General features: G+C 39.7%; 1 protein-coding gene across 1 annotated transcript in view; it reads left to right on the forward strand.

Annotated features, from left to right (window-relative positions):
* The window catches only part of LOC122541279 (complement C4-like), a 327,363-nt gene that overhangs the window by 75,073 nt on the left and 238,440 nt on the right, over positions 1–13,850 (forward strand). The window contains exons 13-16 of the mRNA XM_087979764.1: positions 81–275; positions 3,712–3,861; positions 8,000–8,126; positions 12,488–12,559. Coding sequence (XP_087835890.1) covers positions 81–275; positions 3,712–3,861; positions 8,000–8,126; positions 12,488–12,559 — 544 coding nt within the window. The remainder of the gene's footprint in view (positions 1–80; positions 276–3,711; positions 3,862–7,999; positions 8,127–12,487; positions 12,560–13,850) is intronic.

Below are 13,850 nucleotides of genomic sequence, written 5' to 3' on the forward strand. Positions count from 1 at the left end.
GAGAAGACACCACCCCCCCCCCACCACCACCCCATCTCGGGAAATGTTCCATTGTTCCCTGATGTCTTTTTCATCCACAGCTCTTAAGCAAAGGCAGGGTGATTGCATCTGATAGGATTCACAAGGCCGATCCTACAAAGCTCCGCCTTCAAGTGGTACTTGACATGGTACCCACGTTTCGCTTTCTTGCCTATTATTACATTTCCACTGGAGGAAGAAAGGAAATCGTGGCAAACTCGGTGTGGATTGATGTGGAGGATCAGTGCGAGGGGCAGGTAAGCATATTTTGATGGCTTCCCCTGTGTTTTCTTCTGTCTCTAAGTGTCATTGGATGTTATAAAGTTATTGAGTCATACAGCACAAAAACTGGTCCGACCCAGTTCATGCGGAACATAATCTCAAAATAAACCAGTCCCAACTACCTGCTCCTGTCCAATATCCTTCAAAACATTTCCTATTCATGTACCTATCCAAATATCTCTTAAATATCTAGATTCACCATTTCCTCTGGAGTTTGATTTCACATGTGAACCACCTTCGGTGTAAAAAAGTTGACTCTCATCTTTTTAAAAAATATTTCTCCTCTTAGCTTCAAAATGTGCAACCCTAGTCTTGAAACCCCGTTTTCTTGGGGAATCCTGATAAAGAGCTTGTGCCTGAAATGTCGACTCTCCTGCTTAGCGGATGCTGCCTGACCTGTCGTGTTTTTCCAGGGCCAGACTTTTCGATTCTGACTCTCCAACATCTGCAGTCTTCCCTTGATCTCATTATTGGGCAAAGACAAATACCATTAATTTTATCTACATCCCTCATAATCTTATAAACTTCTAAAGAGTCACCACTCAACCTCCTATGCTCCAGTGAAAAAAAAATCCCAGCCTATGCAGTCTTTCTTTCCAATTCAAAACTACCAAAACTGGAAATACCTTGATAAGTCTCTTCTGAACTGTCTTCCGCTTAGCAATCTACCCCTATAACTGGAAAACCAGAACTGTGCACAATATCGCAGAAGAGACCTCACCAATGTCCTGTACAACCTCAACATGACTTCTCAACTCCTACACTCAAAGGATTGGCCAACAAAGGCGAGTATGCCAAACACCTTTTTAAACACCCTGCCTATATGTGATGCTTGTACATTAAAGGTCAAATATTTACCTTTCTTACTCACACAAGAAATTATAAACTCTCTGGCATTTGGAACCCACCACATATATCTGCATGAGAAGAATCACAAAAAGAAAAACTAAATGTTCCTGGCCTCCCCAAGGATGGAAACATCAAAGTAGTCGATTTTTGCTTCCGCCCCCCCCCACCCCCCCCAACAATCCTTTGTTTGCCTGTATAATATTCTCCACTGTGGGATTTTTCACAGCTGTACTTCATCCTCATACATTAAAATGAAGGCCTGGCCTTGCTTGGGTGCCTAGCCAATTAGACTGTCCAATTAGAGTTTAAAATTTCCTCACTTTGAAACTTTTTTTTTGTGAAGCCTGATTTTGATAGATAGCAATGGAGCTAACATTTTCCAATTAAGATTGCTGATGCAAAGTGAAACTTAATCCATTCTACCTGTTTTCCAATCCAATGTACTTCAAAGCCCAAGAAGCTTAGCTTCCAAATTTGGATTCTGCTTTATGCACATTAATGACAATATTTTGAAATTTAATGCTATCACCCCACAAAAATATGCATTATAAAGATTTCTGAAAACTGCCCCTCATGATGCCAATAAAATATGGCATGATCACCTTTCAACTGAAGACAACCCAAATTTAATCAGACAGAATGGACTGAGAAATACCAACTTATGCACTTTCATTCAACTTCCAGAATGATCCCACAGCATTTGCTGCCCCTTTTGAAGAATGAAGACACATTTCCCTCTTCAGATAGTCTTCCTGGAGAAATGCTACTTTAATATTAATTGATTTACATTGGAAGAAAAACTAAATCAATCAAGGAGCCCTGTAAAAGTAAAATAGTGCAAATGCTGGGAATGTGAATATCAAGTTAGTTGAATTTTAACTCCTGCCTCCCAATTTGGACCCTCTGCTGTCAGCCTTTGACCCTGTTCCAGTGCAGGTCAGCAGGAGGTCACATAGAAGTATGTCAGCTTCTGCTTGGCCCTTGGATATCAGCCTTAATGTGGGAGGACACGCTGTTGGAGTGATAATTGGACTTTAACCCAGGCCCCTCTGTTACATCCCTGAGGGCATGGAATAAAATTGCCTCAAGGCAATTGCCTCACGTGAATTAAAAACTTCTCAGAAATAGAATAATTATGGTATTTTAGATTGTTCTATGAATGTACTCGGTTCACCAATGGCCTTAAGAAAGGAAATCTGCCTGTCTTACTGAGCTGGGATGACATGTGGCTCTGGAAATATAGCATTTTGATTGACAGCACTCTCAAATGCCTTATCAAGCCACTCAGGTAAAGTTCAGATAGGCAAGCAATGTTGTCTCATACCTACATCAATGTCTCATGGAAATGCATGAAATAATGAAAAGCTTAGCCATTTCTAACAATTAAAAAATGGGTAGCATGGTGGTTCAGCGGTTAGCACTGCTGCCTCACAGCACCAGGGTCCCAGGTTCGATTCCAATCTCAGGTGATTGTCTGTGTGGAGTTTGTACATGCTTCCCATGTCTGCATTGGTGTCCTCCCATAGTCCAAAGTTGTGCAGATTAGGTGAATTGACCATGCTAAATTGCCCGAAGTGTTAGGTGCATTAGTCAGAGGGCAATGGATCTGGGTGTGTTACTCTTTGGAGGGTTGATGTGGACTTGGTGGGCCGAAGGGCCTGTTTCTACACTGTAGAGAATCTAATCTAAATGACATTGTGCATGCAATTTTGTCCTTACCCCTCTTCCCTCCTTCTGTACTCATTTAAAATGAATTAGATATTTCACGTTTCTTTTTATAGTTCTGATGAAGAGTCACCAACTTGAAAGTTTAACTAATATTTCTCACCTCAGTTGCTGAAAATGATGTTAGGCATAGCTTGGTTTAATTGCAGGTTTCGAACATTTGCATTACTTTTTATTTTTGGTGAGCATTTTCATTTGCTCAACAACGGAAAACGACAGACGATTTTCACTGATGGGTTTTCCTATTTTGCATGAAGATATCTGCTGATAGAAAATGCGTTGTTTACCTTGACTTCGCAGCCAGCCACAGAGGTTAGCAGAATGGGAACAACAATTAAAAGATTAGAGGGAATAGCTAACGATTTTTTATGCAATTCCTATCTTTGGATTATGGAGACGTTATGCTATATATAATTAAAATTTCTTTGAGACATATTTATGGTCATGGATAATTGCTTATTTGAACATTATGAGACTCAGAGCTGAAAAGCAGCATGTCGCTCCTCTCTGCTATGATGTTTTACATTGTTCTACATGTTGATTTTCTCTCCTGCCCATGCTGATATGCAAAAGTACCTATATAGCAAATGGTTGTATTTTGCCCATTTAATATCATAACATCTTTTTCCAAAAAATGTGGCAACTGTGGCATTGTTAAGAACTTATGATTCTATTCACGTCTGCGTGAAACATGAATGAAGCATAATTTAGAATTCCTATCAAGATTTGTAAAGACTTCCTATGCATGAAGGTGAAAAAAATGTGTTTTCCATATGTTTGTGCTTTTGACAATTGAAAGGTTGGTTGATCTATTCTGATTAAATTAAACTTTTACAGATAGAAATAACAGAAAGCGATGTTCCCTATGGACCAGGTGATTCATTTGACCTGCAATTCTCTACCAACGATGCAGCAAATGTGTCTTTTGTTGCTGTTGATTCATCGATGTACATCCTAAACAACAAGAATAAACTCTCGGTCCGCAAGGTACAACTTGTGCTTGTCATCTTTCATTTCTGTACCTTTCCTGTTATTTTGCAATCAAAATACAAAACAATCATATAAGCAGAGAAAGTTGGTTGGTTGAATGGGTGAATTACTTTTCGAACATGAACATGGATCTTGGAACCCATTTGTATTGTTTCCCTGATGCTCTTGTCAAGGGCATCACTACTGCGGTACAGAACTGCCTGGCTCGGAAACTGGAGATATGCGGGAGATAGTCAGACGTTGTTGTTAGGCACAACAGATCTGGAGTTGTTGTCCCAATGACATGTATAGAAGGAGGGGGTGGAAATCTGCCCACAGAGTATCTGGAGAAAAAAAGGATACAAATGCATTTCAATTCTGCATCATTTGAGTACCAGCATTTTCTGAGGAATTGTAGAGTTTTTAAGAAAAAATATGGTGTCATCCAGAGAAGTTCAAGGAGCAGTTTTCTGGGTATTAAAATGTTTAAGATTAATCCAGTCAGAAAATGTGACGCTAATTGTTTGAAATTCAAATTGAATGGGCTGAGATCAGAATATGTAAATTGCAACAACAAAAGGTATGCAAAATTGTAATTGATGAATATGCAGCCTTTAACTGGTTAATAGTTCTGGTAGGATTAAGGTACAGTCTCACGATGGGTTAAAAAAAGTAAAAATATCCAGAGCTCTCTGCATAATGAAACAAATGTAGCAGAGAAATAAAATACAAATGACTTTTCAGTTCCATTTGATTAAGATGCTTCAGTTTCTCATGTTGTGTGAGGTAGTGGAGGGAGGAGGGGGTATTTTGAACAAATAACAAGAATGCTTGTGATAAGCTTAAAGGCTAGGTAGCTAACACTGCAACGGTTTCAGGCTGAAAGAGCATGTAATAAAGATACGAAGAATAGGCACAAAAGGTACGTGAATTGTATTATATAAATGTTTTGAATGTATGATGCAAAATATAAAGTACAAGACAAAAAGGTACCAAACAGGCCGAAATGAATCAAAAATAAGTGGGATAATCTGGATGATGGACAGTGCTTGTTTGTAAAGTTGAGTCTGTAGACTTTAGAGCACTAAGTCATGTCCCATGAGCTGGCTTTGAAATTTCCCACAATCCTACAGTTAGCCCTGGGGTAATGTGTCAGTCACAAGTTTCAATGTGATTGTTGTTACAATACAGGGATTGCAGGAAAAATCAAATCAGCCTCATTATCACTGGATTCAAATCACAGTGATCTCAAAAGGTTCACTGACCACAAAGCTGCACAGATTTCCTTAAACATATTTTACAGATCAGAGTTCTTGGACAGCATGCTTATAACTTCAACATAGATTAACCATTTATTGTAACTGAAATATGCCACCCATTAACTATTAGGCAAACTATCACAGCACCAAGGACACAGGTTCAGTTCCACCATCTGTAATACTTTGAACTGTGGGTCGATTCAAGATCACCTGGAGGAAACCCACGCAGACACAGGGAGAATGTGCAAACTCCACACAGACAGTTGCCCAAGGCCGGAATTGAATCTGGGTCCCTGGAGCTGTGAGGCAGCAGGGCTAACCACTGAGCCACCGTGTCGGTGTAATACTTAGGAAGTTAAAATCGGACAGGGCCCATGAGGAATATAAAGAAAGCATGAAAAAACTCAAGCAGCGAATTAGGAGAGCCATAAAATGATCTTGGCAAGTAGGATTAAAGAGAATCCTAAAACATTCTGTAAATACCTTTTAAAAAAACAGCAGGATAAACCAGAAGAAGATAGGACCACTCAAGGATAAAGGAGGGAACTTGAGTTTGAAGGCATGTGGGTGAGATCCTAAATGAGTATTTGCATCAGTACTCACTCTAGAAGGGAAATAGGGATAATCCAGGGAACTAGACACCGGTAAGTCTCACATCAGTGCTTGGGAGATATTGCAAGTTAGGGCTAGGATTTACGCACATTTGGGAAAACATGGCCTAATTAGCAACAGTCAGCAATGCTTCGTGCAAGGCAGGTCATGTCTCACTGACTTGATTGAATTTTCGAGGATGTGACAAAGGTGATCTGTCAGAGTAGAGCAGTCGATGTTGTCTACTTGAATTTTAGTAAGGCCTTCGACAAGGTACATACAGAGGATTTAGATGCACTGAATCCATGGTGACTTGGCCACATGCATTTAGAATCAGCTCACCCATAGAAGATAGAGAGTGGTGGTAAAAAAGTGTTCTTCAGGCTGGAGGTCCGTTACTAGTGGAATTCCGCAGGGACCTTTGCTGTTTGTGATATATATATAAATGACTTGGATGAAAATGTTGATGGGTGGGTTAGTAAGTTTGCAAACAATACAAAGATCAATGGAGTGGTGAATAGTATAGTCAAAGGATAAAATGGGATGAAGATTAGTTGCATATATGGGCAGAAAAATGGAAGATGGAGTTTAATCCAAGTAAATGTGAAGTGTGGCACTTTGTTAAAGTGTTAAGGAAAAGTATATAGTTAATGGCAGGACCCTGTACAGTATTGATGTACAGAGGCATCTTGGGGTTCAAGTCCATAGCTCCCTGAAAGTGGCCATGCAAGTCGATAGGGTGGTAAAGAAAGTGAACGGCATGCTTGCCTCATTGTTTGGGAAACTGAGTGCAAGAGTTGGAATGTAAGGTTGAAGCTTTATAAAACTTTGGTCAGGCCACACTTAGAGTATTGCATTTAGCTCTGGTCGCCACATCACAGGAAGGCTTTGGAGAGGGTGCAGAAGAGGTTTACCACGGTACTGCCTGGATTAGACGGTATGAACTGTAAAGAAAGACTAGAAAATCACAGGTTGTTTTCTCTGGACTGGTGGAGCCTGATGGGAGATGTGATCAAAGTCTATAAAATTAGGAGATGCACAGATAGATTTGAAGCAAGACTTCCCAGGCGTAAATCCATGGTCTCATGAGACGAACAGATGCCACCACCAGATACGTTTGACCATCTGAATTCTTTTCCCAGAGTTGAAATGTCCAATACTAGGGGGCATGTCTTTAAAGTAAGAGGAGTAAAGTTCAAAGAAGGTGTGAGGAGAAAGTTCTTTTACACAGAGAGTAGTAGGAGTCTGGAATGTACTACCAGACATGCACATAAGTACACAAATATGCAAGGACTGGTGGCATATGGACCAAGGACAGGCAGAAGGGATTAGTTTTTATATGGTGTCACGTTCAGCAACCATCGTGTGCCGAATGGTCCATTCCTGTGCTGTAAAGTTCTACATTCTAAGTCAGTAACTGGTGCGTAGCTAAACAGAACAAAATAAAAATAAAACCTTCCAGTCAAGAAGCTTCTAAAGTAAAACTGCTTCCTGTACCAAAACTTAGTAGAGCCAGTTCAGTCTTTATTCCTTGTTTCCCCCTTTTTTTTAATCACTGTCTATGGCTGAGCTGAATGGAACTGTTCCTCTTTCTATTAAGCCAATCAACATCTGACCAGCACCATGTACCTGAGCACAACAATGTCTTGGTGCTGGACTGTCTGCAGTATTCTCAGAGTAGAAATTTAACTGCATTATCTTTTCAAGGCAGCTTCTAACAATAACCATCAGACTTTTATTCTCTCCTCTGTTTAAAAAAAAACAAAATGCTCTTCAAAAAGTCAAAGTTTAATTCTCAACTCCAACTGATGGTTCCAAACTGAAAATGAGAAAAAATAGAAAAATTGTGATGATCGCTACATTACTATTTCAACTGGAACAGTACCGACTTCTGAGCACAGCAATCAGTTATCTCTAAGGAATGACTACTTAAGGATATTGTTTTACAAAAGCCACACTCACATGTTCAAGTTGACACAAAATTTTATACTGCATTTCCAAATGTGTTTACCTTGGTGTCTTGGTGACATTTTTTTTCTCAAGAAAGAATCCTACCATACCAGATAATCTCACCATCAACCACATAGCAGTTTGTGAGAGCTTCTACAATGTTTCATCATCCTCAGGATTGAATGATCATACTCCAATATTAGCAGTTGAAAAGTTGCCCAGTGTATTGAAAAGTGCGAGAACCTTGATTAATTTAATGTCTTAATTTAATAAATTATCGTATACGGAAAGAGATTTTAGCAGTAGTTGATATTAAGTATTTAGTGAATAACTTTCTTTTTTTAATCTTTGTACAGGCATTTGAAGCGATGAATGCTTATGATCTGGGATGTTTCTATGGAGGTGGAGTTAACAGCGTTGGTGTTTTCAGGGATGCCGGACTGAGTTTTATCTCTGATGTGGAAGTAGCCTCTATTAGACACGGTAAATCTCGCACTACATTAAAGATTATTTTAAAATTGATAAATGGAGAATGTGTAAATGACTGCTCTGTGCATAGCTAAGGCTGTCTGAAAGATTCCTGAAGAAGGGCATGTGCCCGAAACGTCGAATCTTCTGTTCCCTAGATGCTGCCTGACCTGCTGTGCTGTTCCAGCAATAAAGTTTCAGCTTTGATCTCCAGCGTCTGCAGACCTCACTTTCTCCTGTCTGAAAGACTGACCAATCAGCAAAAATTGGGAGAAAGATAGAAAGCTCGATGTCTAGAAATGGTGCACAATGGATAATGCAGGTAGATTCACAGTCAAACTGCTGGTGGCAAATAAATTAGCATAGGAATATAAAACACAGGTAGGAAAAGTTTTCTTAAACATATAAAATGGGAAAGGGTAGCTAAAGTGGACATAGGTCTCCCGCAGGATGAGGAAGGGGAAGTAATATTGGGTATTGCTGAATGTGTCAGTCTTCACAATGGAAGATGTGTCTAACATGCAAAGAATGACGCTAAGGATACGATGGGAGGTGAGGACCTCAATTCAGTTGTTATCATTAAAGAGGTAGTGTTGAGCAAATTTGAGGGCCTAAAGGTAGATAAGTCTCCTGGTCCTGATAGAGTGCATCCCAGAGTGCTGAACAAAAGGGCAGAAGTGGTAATTTACTTAAATTCACTGGATTCTGGCCAGATCCTGGCAGACTGGAGGACAGCAAATGTCACACTGCAGTTTAAAAAGGTCTCTAAGCAAAAAGTAGGTAACTCTAGGCCAGTTAGCTTAACATCTGTATTTGGAAAATGCTGGAAGCTATGATCAACGAAGAAATAATGAGATATCTGGATGAAAAGGTTTCCATCAGGCAAACACAGCACAGATTCAGGAATGATTTGGAGGTGTCGGTGTTGGACTGGGATGGACAAAGTTAAAAATCACACAACACCAGGATATAGTATAAAACAGTCTGAACATTGGGACACAGACATGCATTAACTTCACACCTTCAATGCAGTATCTGAGCTGAGATGGCAGCTGTTGCTAACACTAACTTGAGGATGTGACTTTAAACAAGTTCTGGGATTTACATATGAAAGAACTAAAACTATAATGGTCATTGGAAAAGATGAAAGACTTAACAAAGAATCCCTTTTTTTTCAGTATATCATTTCAGTGGCATCACACTGTAATCTATTGCTATAAATTCTGTGTTGTATGATCTTATATTCCATAACCACCTGATGAAGAAGCAGCGCTCTGAAAGCTAGTGCTTCCAAATAAACCTGTTGGACTATAACCTGATGTTGTGTGATTTTTAATGGATTCAGGAAGGGAAGGTTGTGTTTGACAAGCTTACTGGAGTTCTTTGAGGATGTAACAAGCATGGTAGATGGAGGGGAATAGGTGGATATTGTGTGTTTGGATTTCCAGAAGGCATTCAATAAGGTGCCACATAAAAGACTCGTTAATAACATAAGAATGCATGGAGCTGCAGCGAATGTACTAGTATGGATAGAGGACTGGGTAACCATTGCAAAGAGAAAGTTGGGATAAATGAGAGATCAGTGGTGAGCAGGTTGCTGAAGCGGTCAGTGTTGGGCCTGCAACTGATCATGATATATATATAAATGATTTGGAAAAGGACACTAACTGTAGTGTAGTGTATCCAAATTTGCTGGGTCTGCAGAGAGATTTAAACAGGTTAAGTGAGTGGGCAATGGGGGTCTGTCAGATGGAGAATAATGTTGCTAAATGTGAGGCTATCTACTTTGGAAGTCAAAATAGTAGGTCAGAGTGTTATTTAAATGGTGAAAGATTGCAGCATACTGTTGTGCGGAGGAACTTCAGAGTGCTCGTACACAAAACGCTAAAACTGGATTTGCAGGTGCAACAGGTAATCAGGAACGCAAATGGAATTTTGGCTTTCATTGCCTCAGGAGACTGAATTGAAGAGCAGGGAGGTTCTGCTGCAATTGTACAAGTTGTTGGTGAGGCCGCACCTGGAGTATTGTGCACAGTTCTGGTCTCCTGGCTTTGGAGACGGTGCAAAGGAGGTTCACCAGGTTGATTGCGGAGATGACGGGGTTACGCTGTGAGGAGACATTGAGCCACATGGGACTGTACTTGCTAGAATTTAACTGAATAAGAGGGGATCTTGTCGAAGCATATAAAATTATGAAAGGGATAGATAAGACAGAGGCAGACAAGTTGTTTCTGCTGGTGGATGAGGGGTCAAGATTAGGGGAGTAGATTTAGGACAGAGATGAGAAATGAATTGCTTTTCCCAGAGAGTAAGTCAACCTGTGGAATGCTTTGCCCAAGGAGAGCTTCATTAAATATATTCACAGCACAGTTGGATGGGTTTTTTATTGGTCGGGGAATTGAGGGTTATGAGGATAATGCAGATAGAGGAGCAGAGACAATGGACCGATCAGCCATGATCTTAATGATTGGTGGGGCAGGCTCAACGGGAAAATAGCCTACTCCAGCTTCTATTACTATGAAAGTATGAATTGAACAGTTAGATAGATGTCCATTCATAAAGGTAGACGGTGATGGAAAACAATGAGCACAATATACGATTCTTTTCTTCTCTTTGTTCTTTAGCCAGATGTTCACAAGCCAAGATCTTTCTTTTACATTTCATGATTATTTCTGGAAGGTCCTTTCTTATACTGCTAATTTATGGAGCAGTCAATAGTAAAAGACTTTATTGTAAGCCTGAACTCGCAGGCAGGGCAGACCATGCAATGATGCCAGACCTCATTCTGTACAAGGACACTGAAGAAGCAGAAATTTTTAAGCAGTCAGTGATTATTTTTAATGGTCTGAATTGTTAGATTGAAACTTATCTATTTTCAGGTTTGTTGATATAATTTAATTATTGCCATGTGTTTTGATGAGCTTTGAAGCTGTGATGGCAAAACATTAGCCAGGACTTCTGGCATGGATGCTAGTGATGGATGGACAGTAAGATTGTTGTGCACCGACTGGCATAGAATGATACAAGCTGAAAATGTGTTGCTGGAAAAGCGCAGCAGGTCAGGCAGCATCCAGGGATCAGGAGAATCGACGTTTCGGCATAAGCCACGTCGATTCTCCTGTTCCCTGGATGCTGCCTGACCTGCTGCGCTTTTCCAGCAACACATTTTCAGCTCTGATCTCCAGCATCTGCAGACCTCACTTTCTCCTCATAGAATGATACAAGGAAATATAAAGAATCACAAAGGCTAAAAACAGCTTACTGTAGCTCTCGAATAGGAGTTTCCAGTAAATTTCATTTAATTTAGTTCAGCAGTGCTTTCCTGAATATCATTTGAATGTATGAGCAGCAAACATGAGTAGGCTGCTCCATTCTTTAAATTTCCTCCAGCATTCACTAACATAATGGCGGATCTGAGTTAACCTCAACACTCCATTCCTGTGTATCTCTGATAATCTTTCATTCTGCTCTGTTGAAGAATCTGTTCACTTCTGTTTTTTAAAATATTTCGTAATTCTACATGCGTTGGCTTTTCGAGAAAGGAATTCCAAGGTTTCACAAAGCCACGAAAGAAAAAGCTAAGTTTCCTCAGAGCTGACTTAAAAGGATGGCCCCTTTTTTTAAAACTTATGAGGCCTAGTTGTGGATTCTCCCACAAGATGATCCTTTTAACATCCACTTGCTCAAGTCCTATCAGGTTGTTACATATTTCAATTGTGTAATCTCCAACTCTTCAAAAATTCATAAGGCAATTCACTTATTCCAGGTATTTGTCCAGTAAACATTTTCTGAACTCCTTCCAGAACATTAATTTTGGAACGATGACCAATACAGTACAGAGTAGTCCACCTGCGATCTCACCAGTGCATCATCACAGTGTCTGTGGTGGTGATTATTCACCAGAAATTAAGATTCTGTTAAACAGCGTCATGTCACCATTTGCGCATCTGTTCATATCTATCTGATTCCATATGCAGGCTACTATCGTCTACTAACTAGCACACATCAATATAGTATGGCAGTCCCAATATAGGTATGCGAGTTAAAGATGTTTGAGAATGAAATGTAAATTGTAGTTAGTCAGGTTGACATAGCTGAAATCAAGAGAGAGGAAAGGGATGAACAGAGGATCGTGATCTAGGATCCGTGGGGATGTGGGGGGAGAGGGGCATAAGAAAATGCTTCAGTTTGCAAATAAGTGACAGAAGTTGATATTAAGCTTTCTTTTCTGGATAGCATACGGATGTAAAAACTGGAAGGTAAGGATAATTGTCCAGTTTGATTCATGGTTCTCAAACGAATAAAAGTTCAAAAATTTACGTTATTCGCTGTCGCAGAACTTTGAGTTGGAATTTGCTTTTGTTCGATTTTTTCAGAATACTCTTGCGGTAACGAGATCAGGAGAATGAGGAGGGAACTAAACCTACAGCGGCAATTTGCTGGAAAATGTGAGTTGGAAAGAACAATCTGGAAATTTCCACCGTTGGTCTCTATTAATCACACTTGCTTCAAGTGTTGCCTAAATGTCAACCTTTCTCATCAGTGTTACCAAATATTTTTAATACATGAATGATACCGATCCACGATGTATGGGACATAGAACGTAGGAGTGTCCAGCCCAGGAATGGGCCCTTCAGCCTACAGCATCGTTGCAAGTTAAATAATATTATAAAAAATGCATGAATGCTTTGGCAAAGGGTAGGATAAAATAGATCTGATTCATAAGGCTGACATCAAAACAGAAATGTTATACATATGACACTGCAGCATTTTCTTTCGAAAAGAGAAGTTTGAGGATGAGATATGATGGTGTGCAGAAGTCAGAAATAGCATAATAGATAACCATGGAACTTGAGTTTAACACAGAAGCTATTGGAGAAAAGCCTAAAGAAAATATTTAATCCTCATTTTGGCAGATAAGGTTTGATCAGCATTGTCAACATGACTTGACAGATTTGAATTAATTTTTCGAGGAGGTGACCAAATGTGTAAATTAGTGTATTACTGTTGATAGAGCTTATATGGATTTCAGCAAAGTCTTTGATGAGCACCCACATGAGAAACTGATAAAGGGGGTAAACACACCACAGGATCCAGGGTAAATTGGACCCAAAGTTGGCTTAATGGCAAGAGACAGACTATGGTGATAGAAGGCAATTTGTGTGACTCAAGGCCAATGTTCTGTGGTGTACCATAGGAGTCAGTGGGGTGTCCCTTGTTTGCAAAATATACTAATGATGTAGATGAGTATGTTGGAAAGGGGGAGGATGATGAGTAGGTGTTGTCCACAAATCCCTGAAGATAGTAGGTCAGTTGAAAAAGGTAGCTTAGAAGGCCAACAAGTCACTTATCTTTATTAACTGAGGTGAAGATTATAGCAGCAGGAAGGTTTTGTTGGCACTGTTCATGACTTTGTTTAAGACACAGTTGGAGAATTATATTCAGTTCTGGCCTCCACATATGAGGAGAATGTTACTTGAAGTGTATTAATCAATGAAGAATGGCTGGAGAAACTCATGTTATTTCCTTTGAAAATTGTTAATTTGACTTTGTGATAGAAATCTATACGATTAATGGAGACATGGACTGGGTGAATAGAAAACAGCTGTTCTCCTTAGTTAAGGATCAATAACAATAGGGCATATCTTTAACTTTAAGGACAAGAGAGTTAGAGGGGATTTGAGGAAACAAAACAGACCTTGCTGGGATCCTGGAATGTCTATAAGAGGAGTTGAAACA

The sequence above is a fragment of the Chiloscyllium plagiosum genome, unplaced genomic scaffold (assembly GCF_037043375.1).
Source record: "Chiloscyllium plagiosum isolate Xiang-an unplaced genomic scaffold, Cpla_swu_hap1 HiC_scaffold_35, whole genome shotgun sequence".
Lineage (NCBI taxonomy): Eukaryota > Metazoa > Chordata > Chondrichthyes > Orectolobiformes > Hemiscylliidae > Chiloscyllium > Chiloscyllium plagiosum.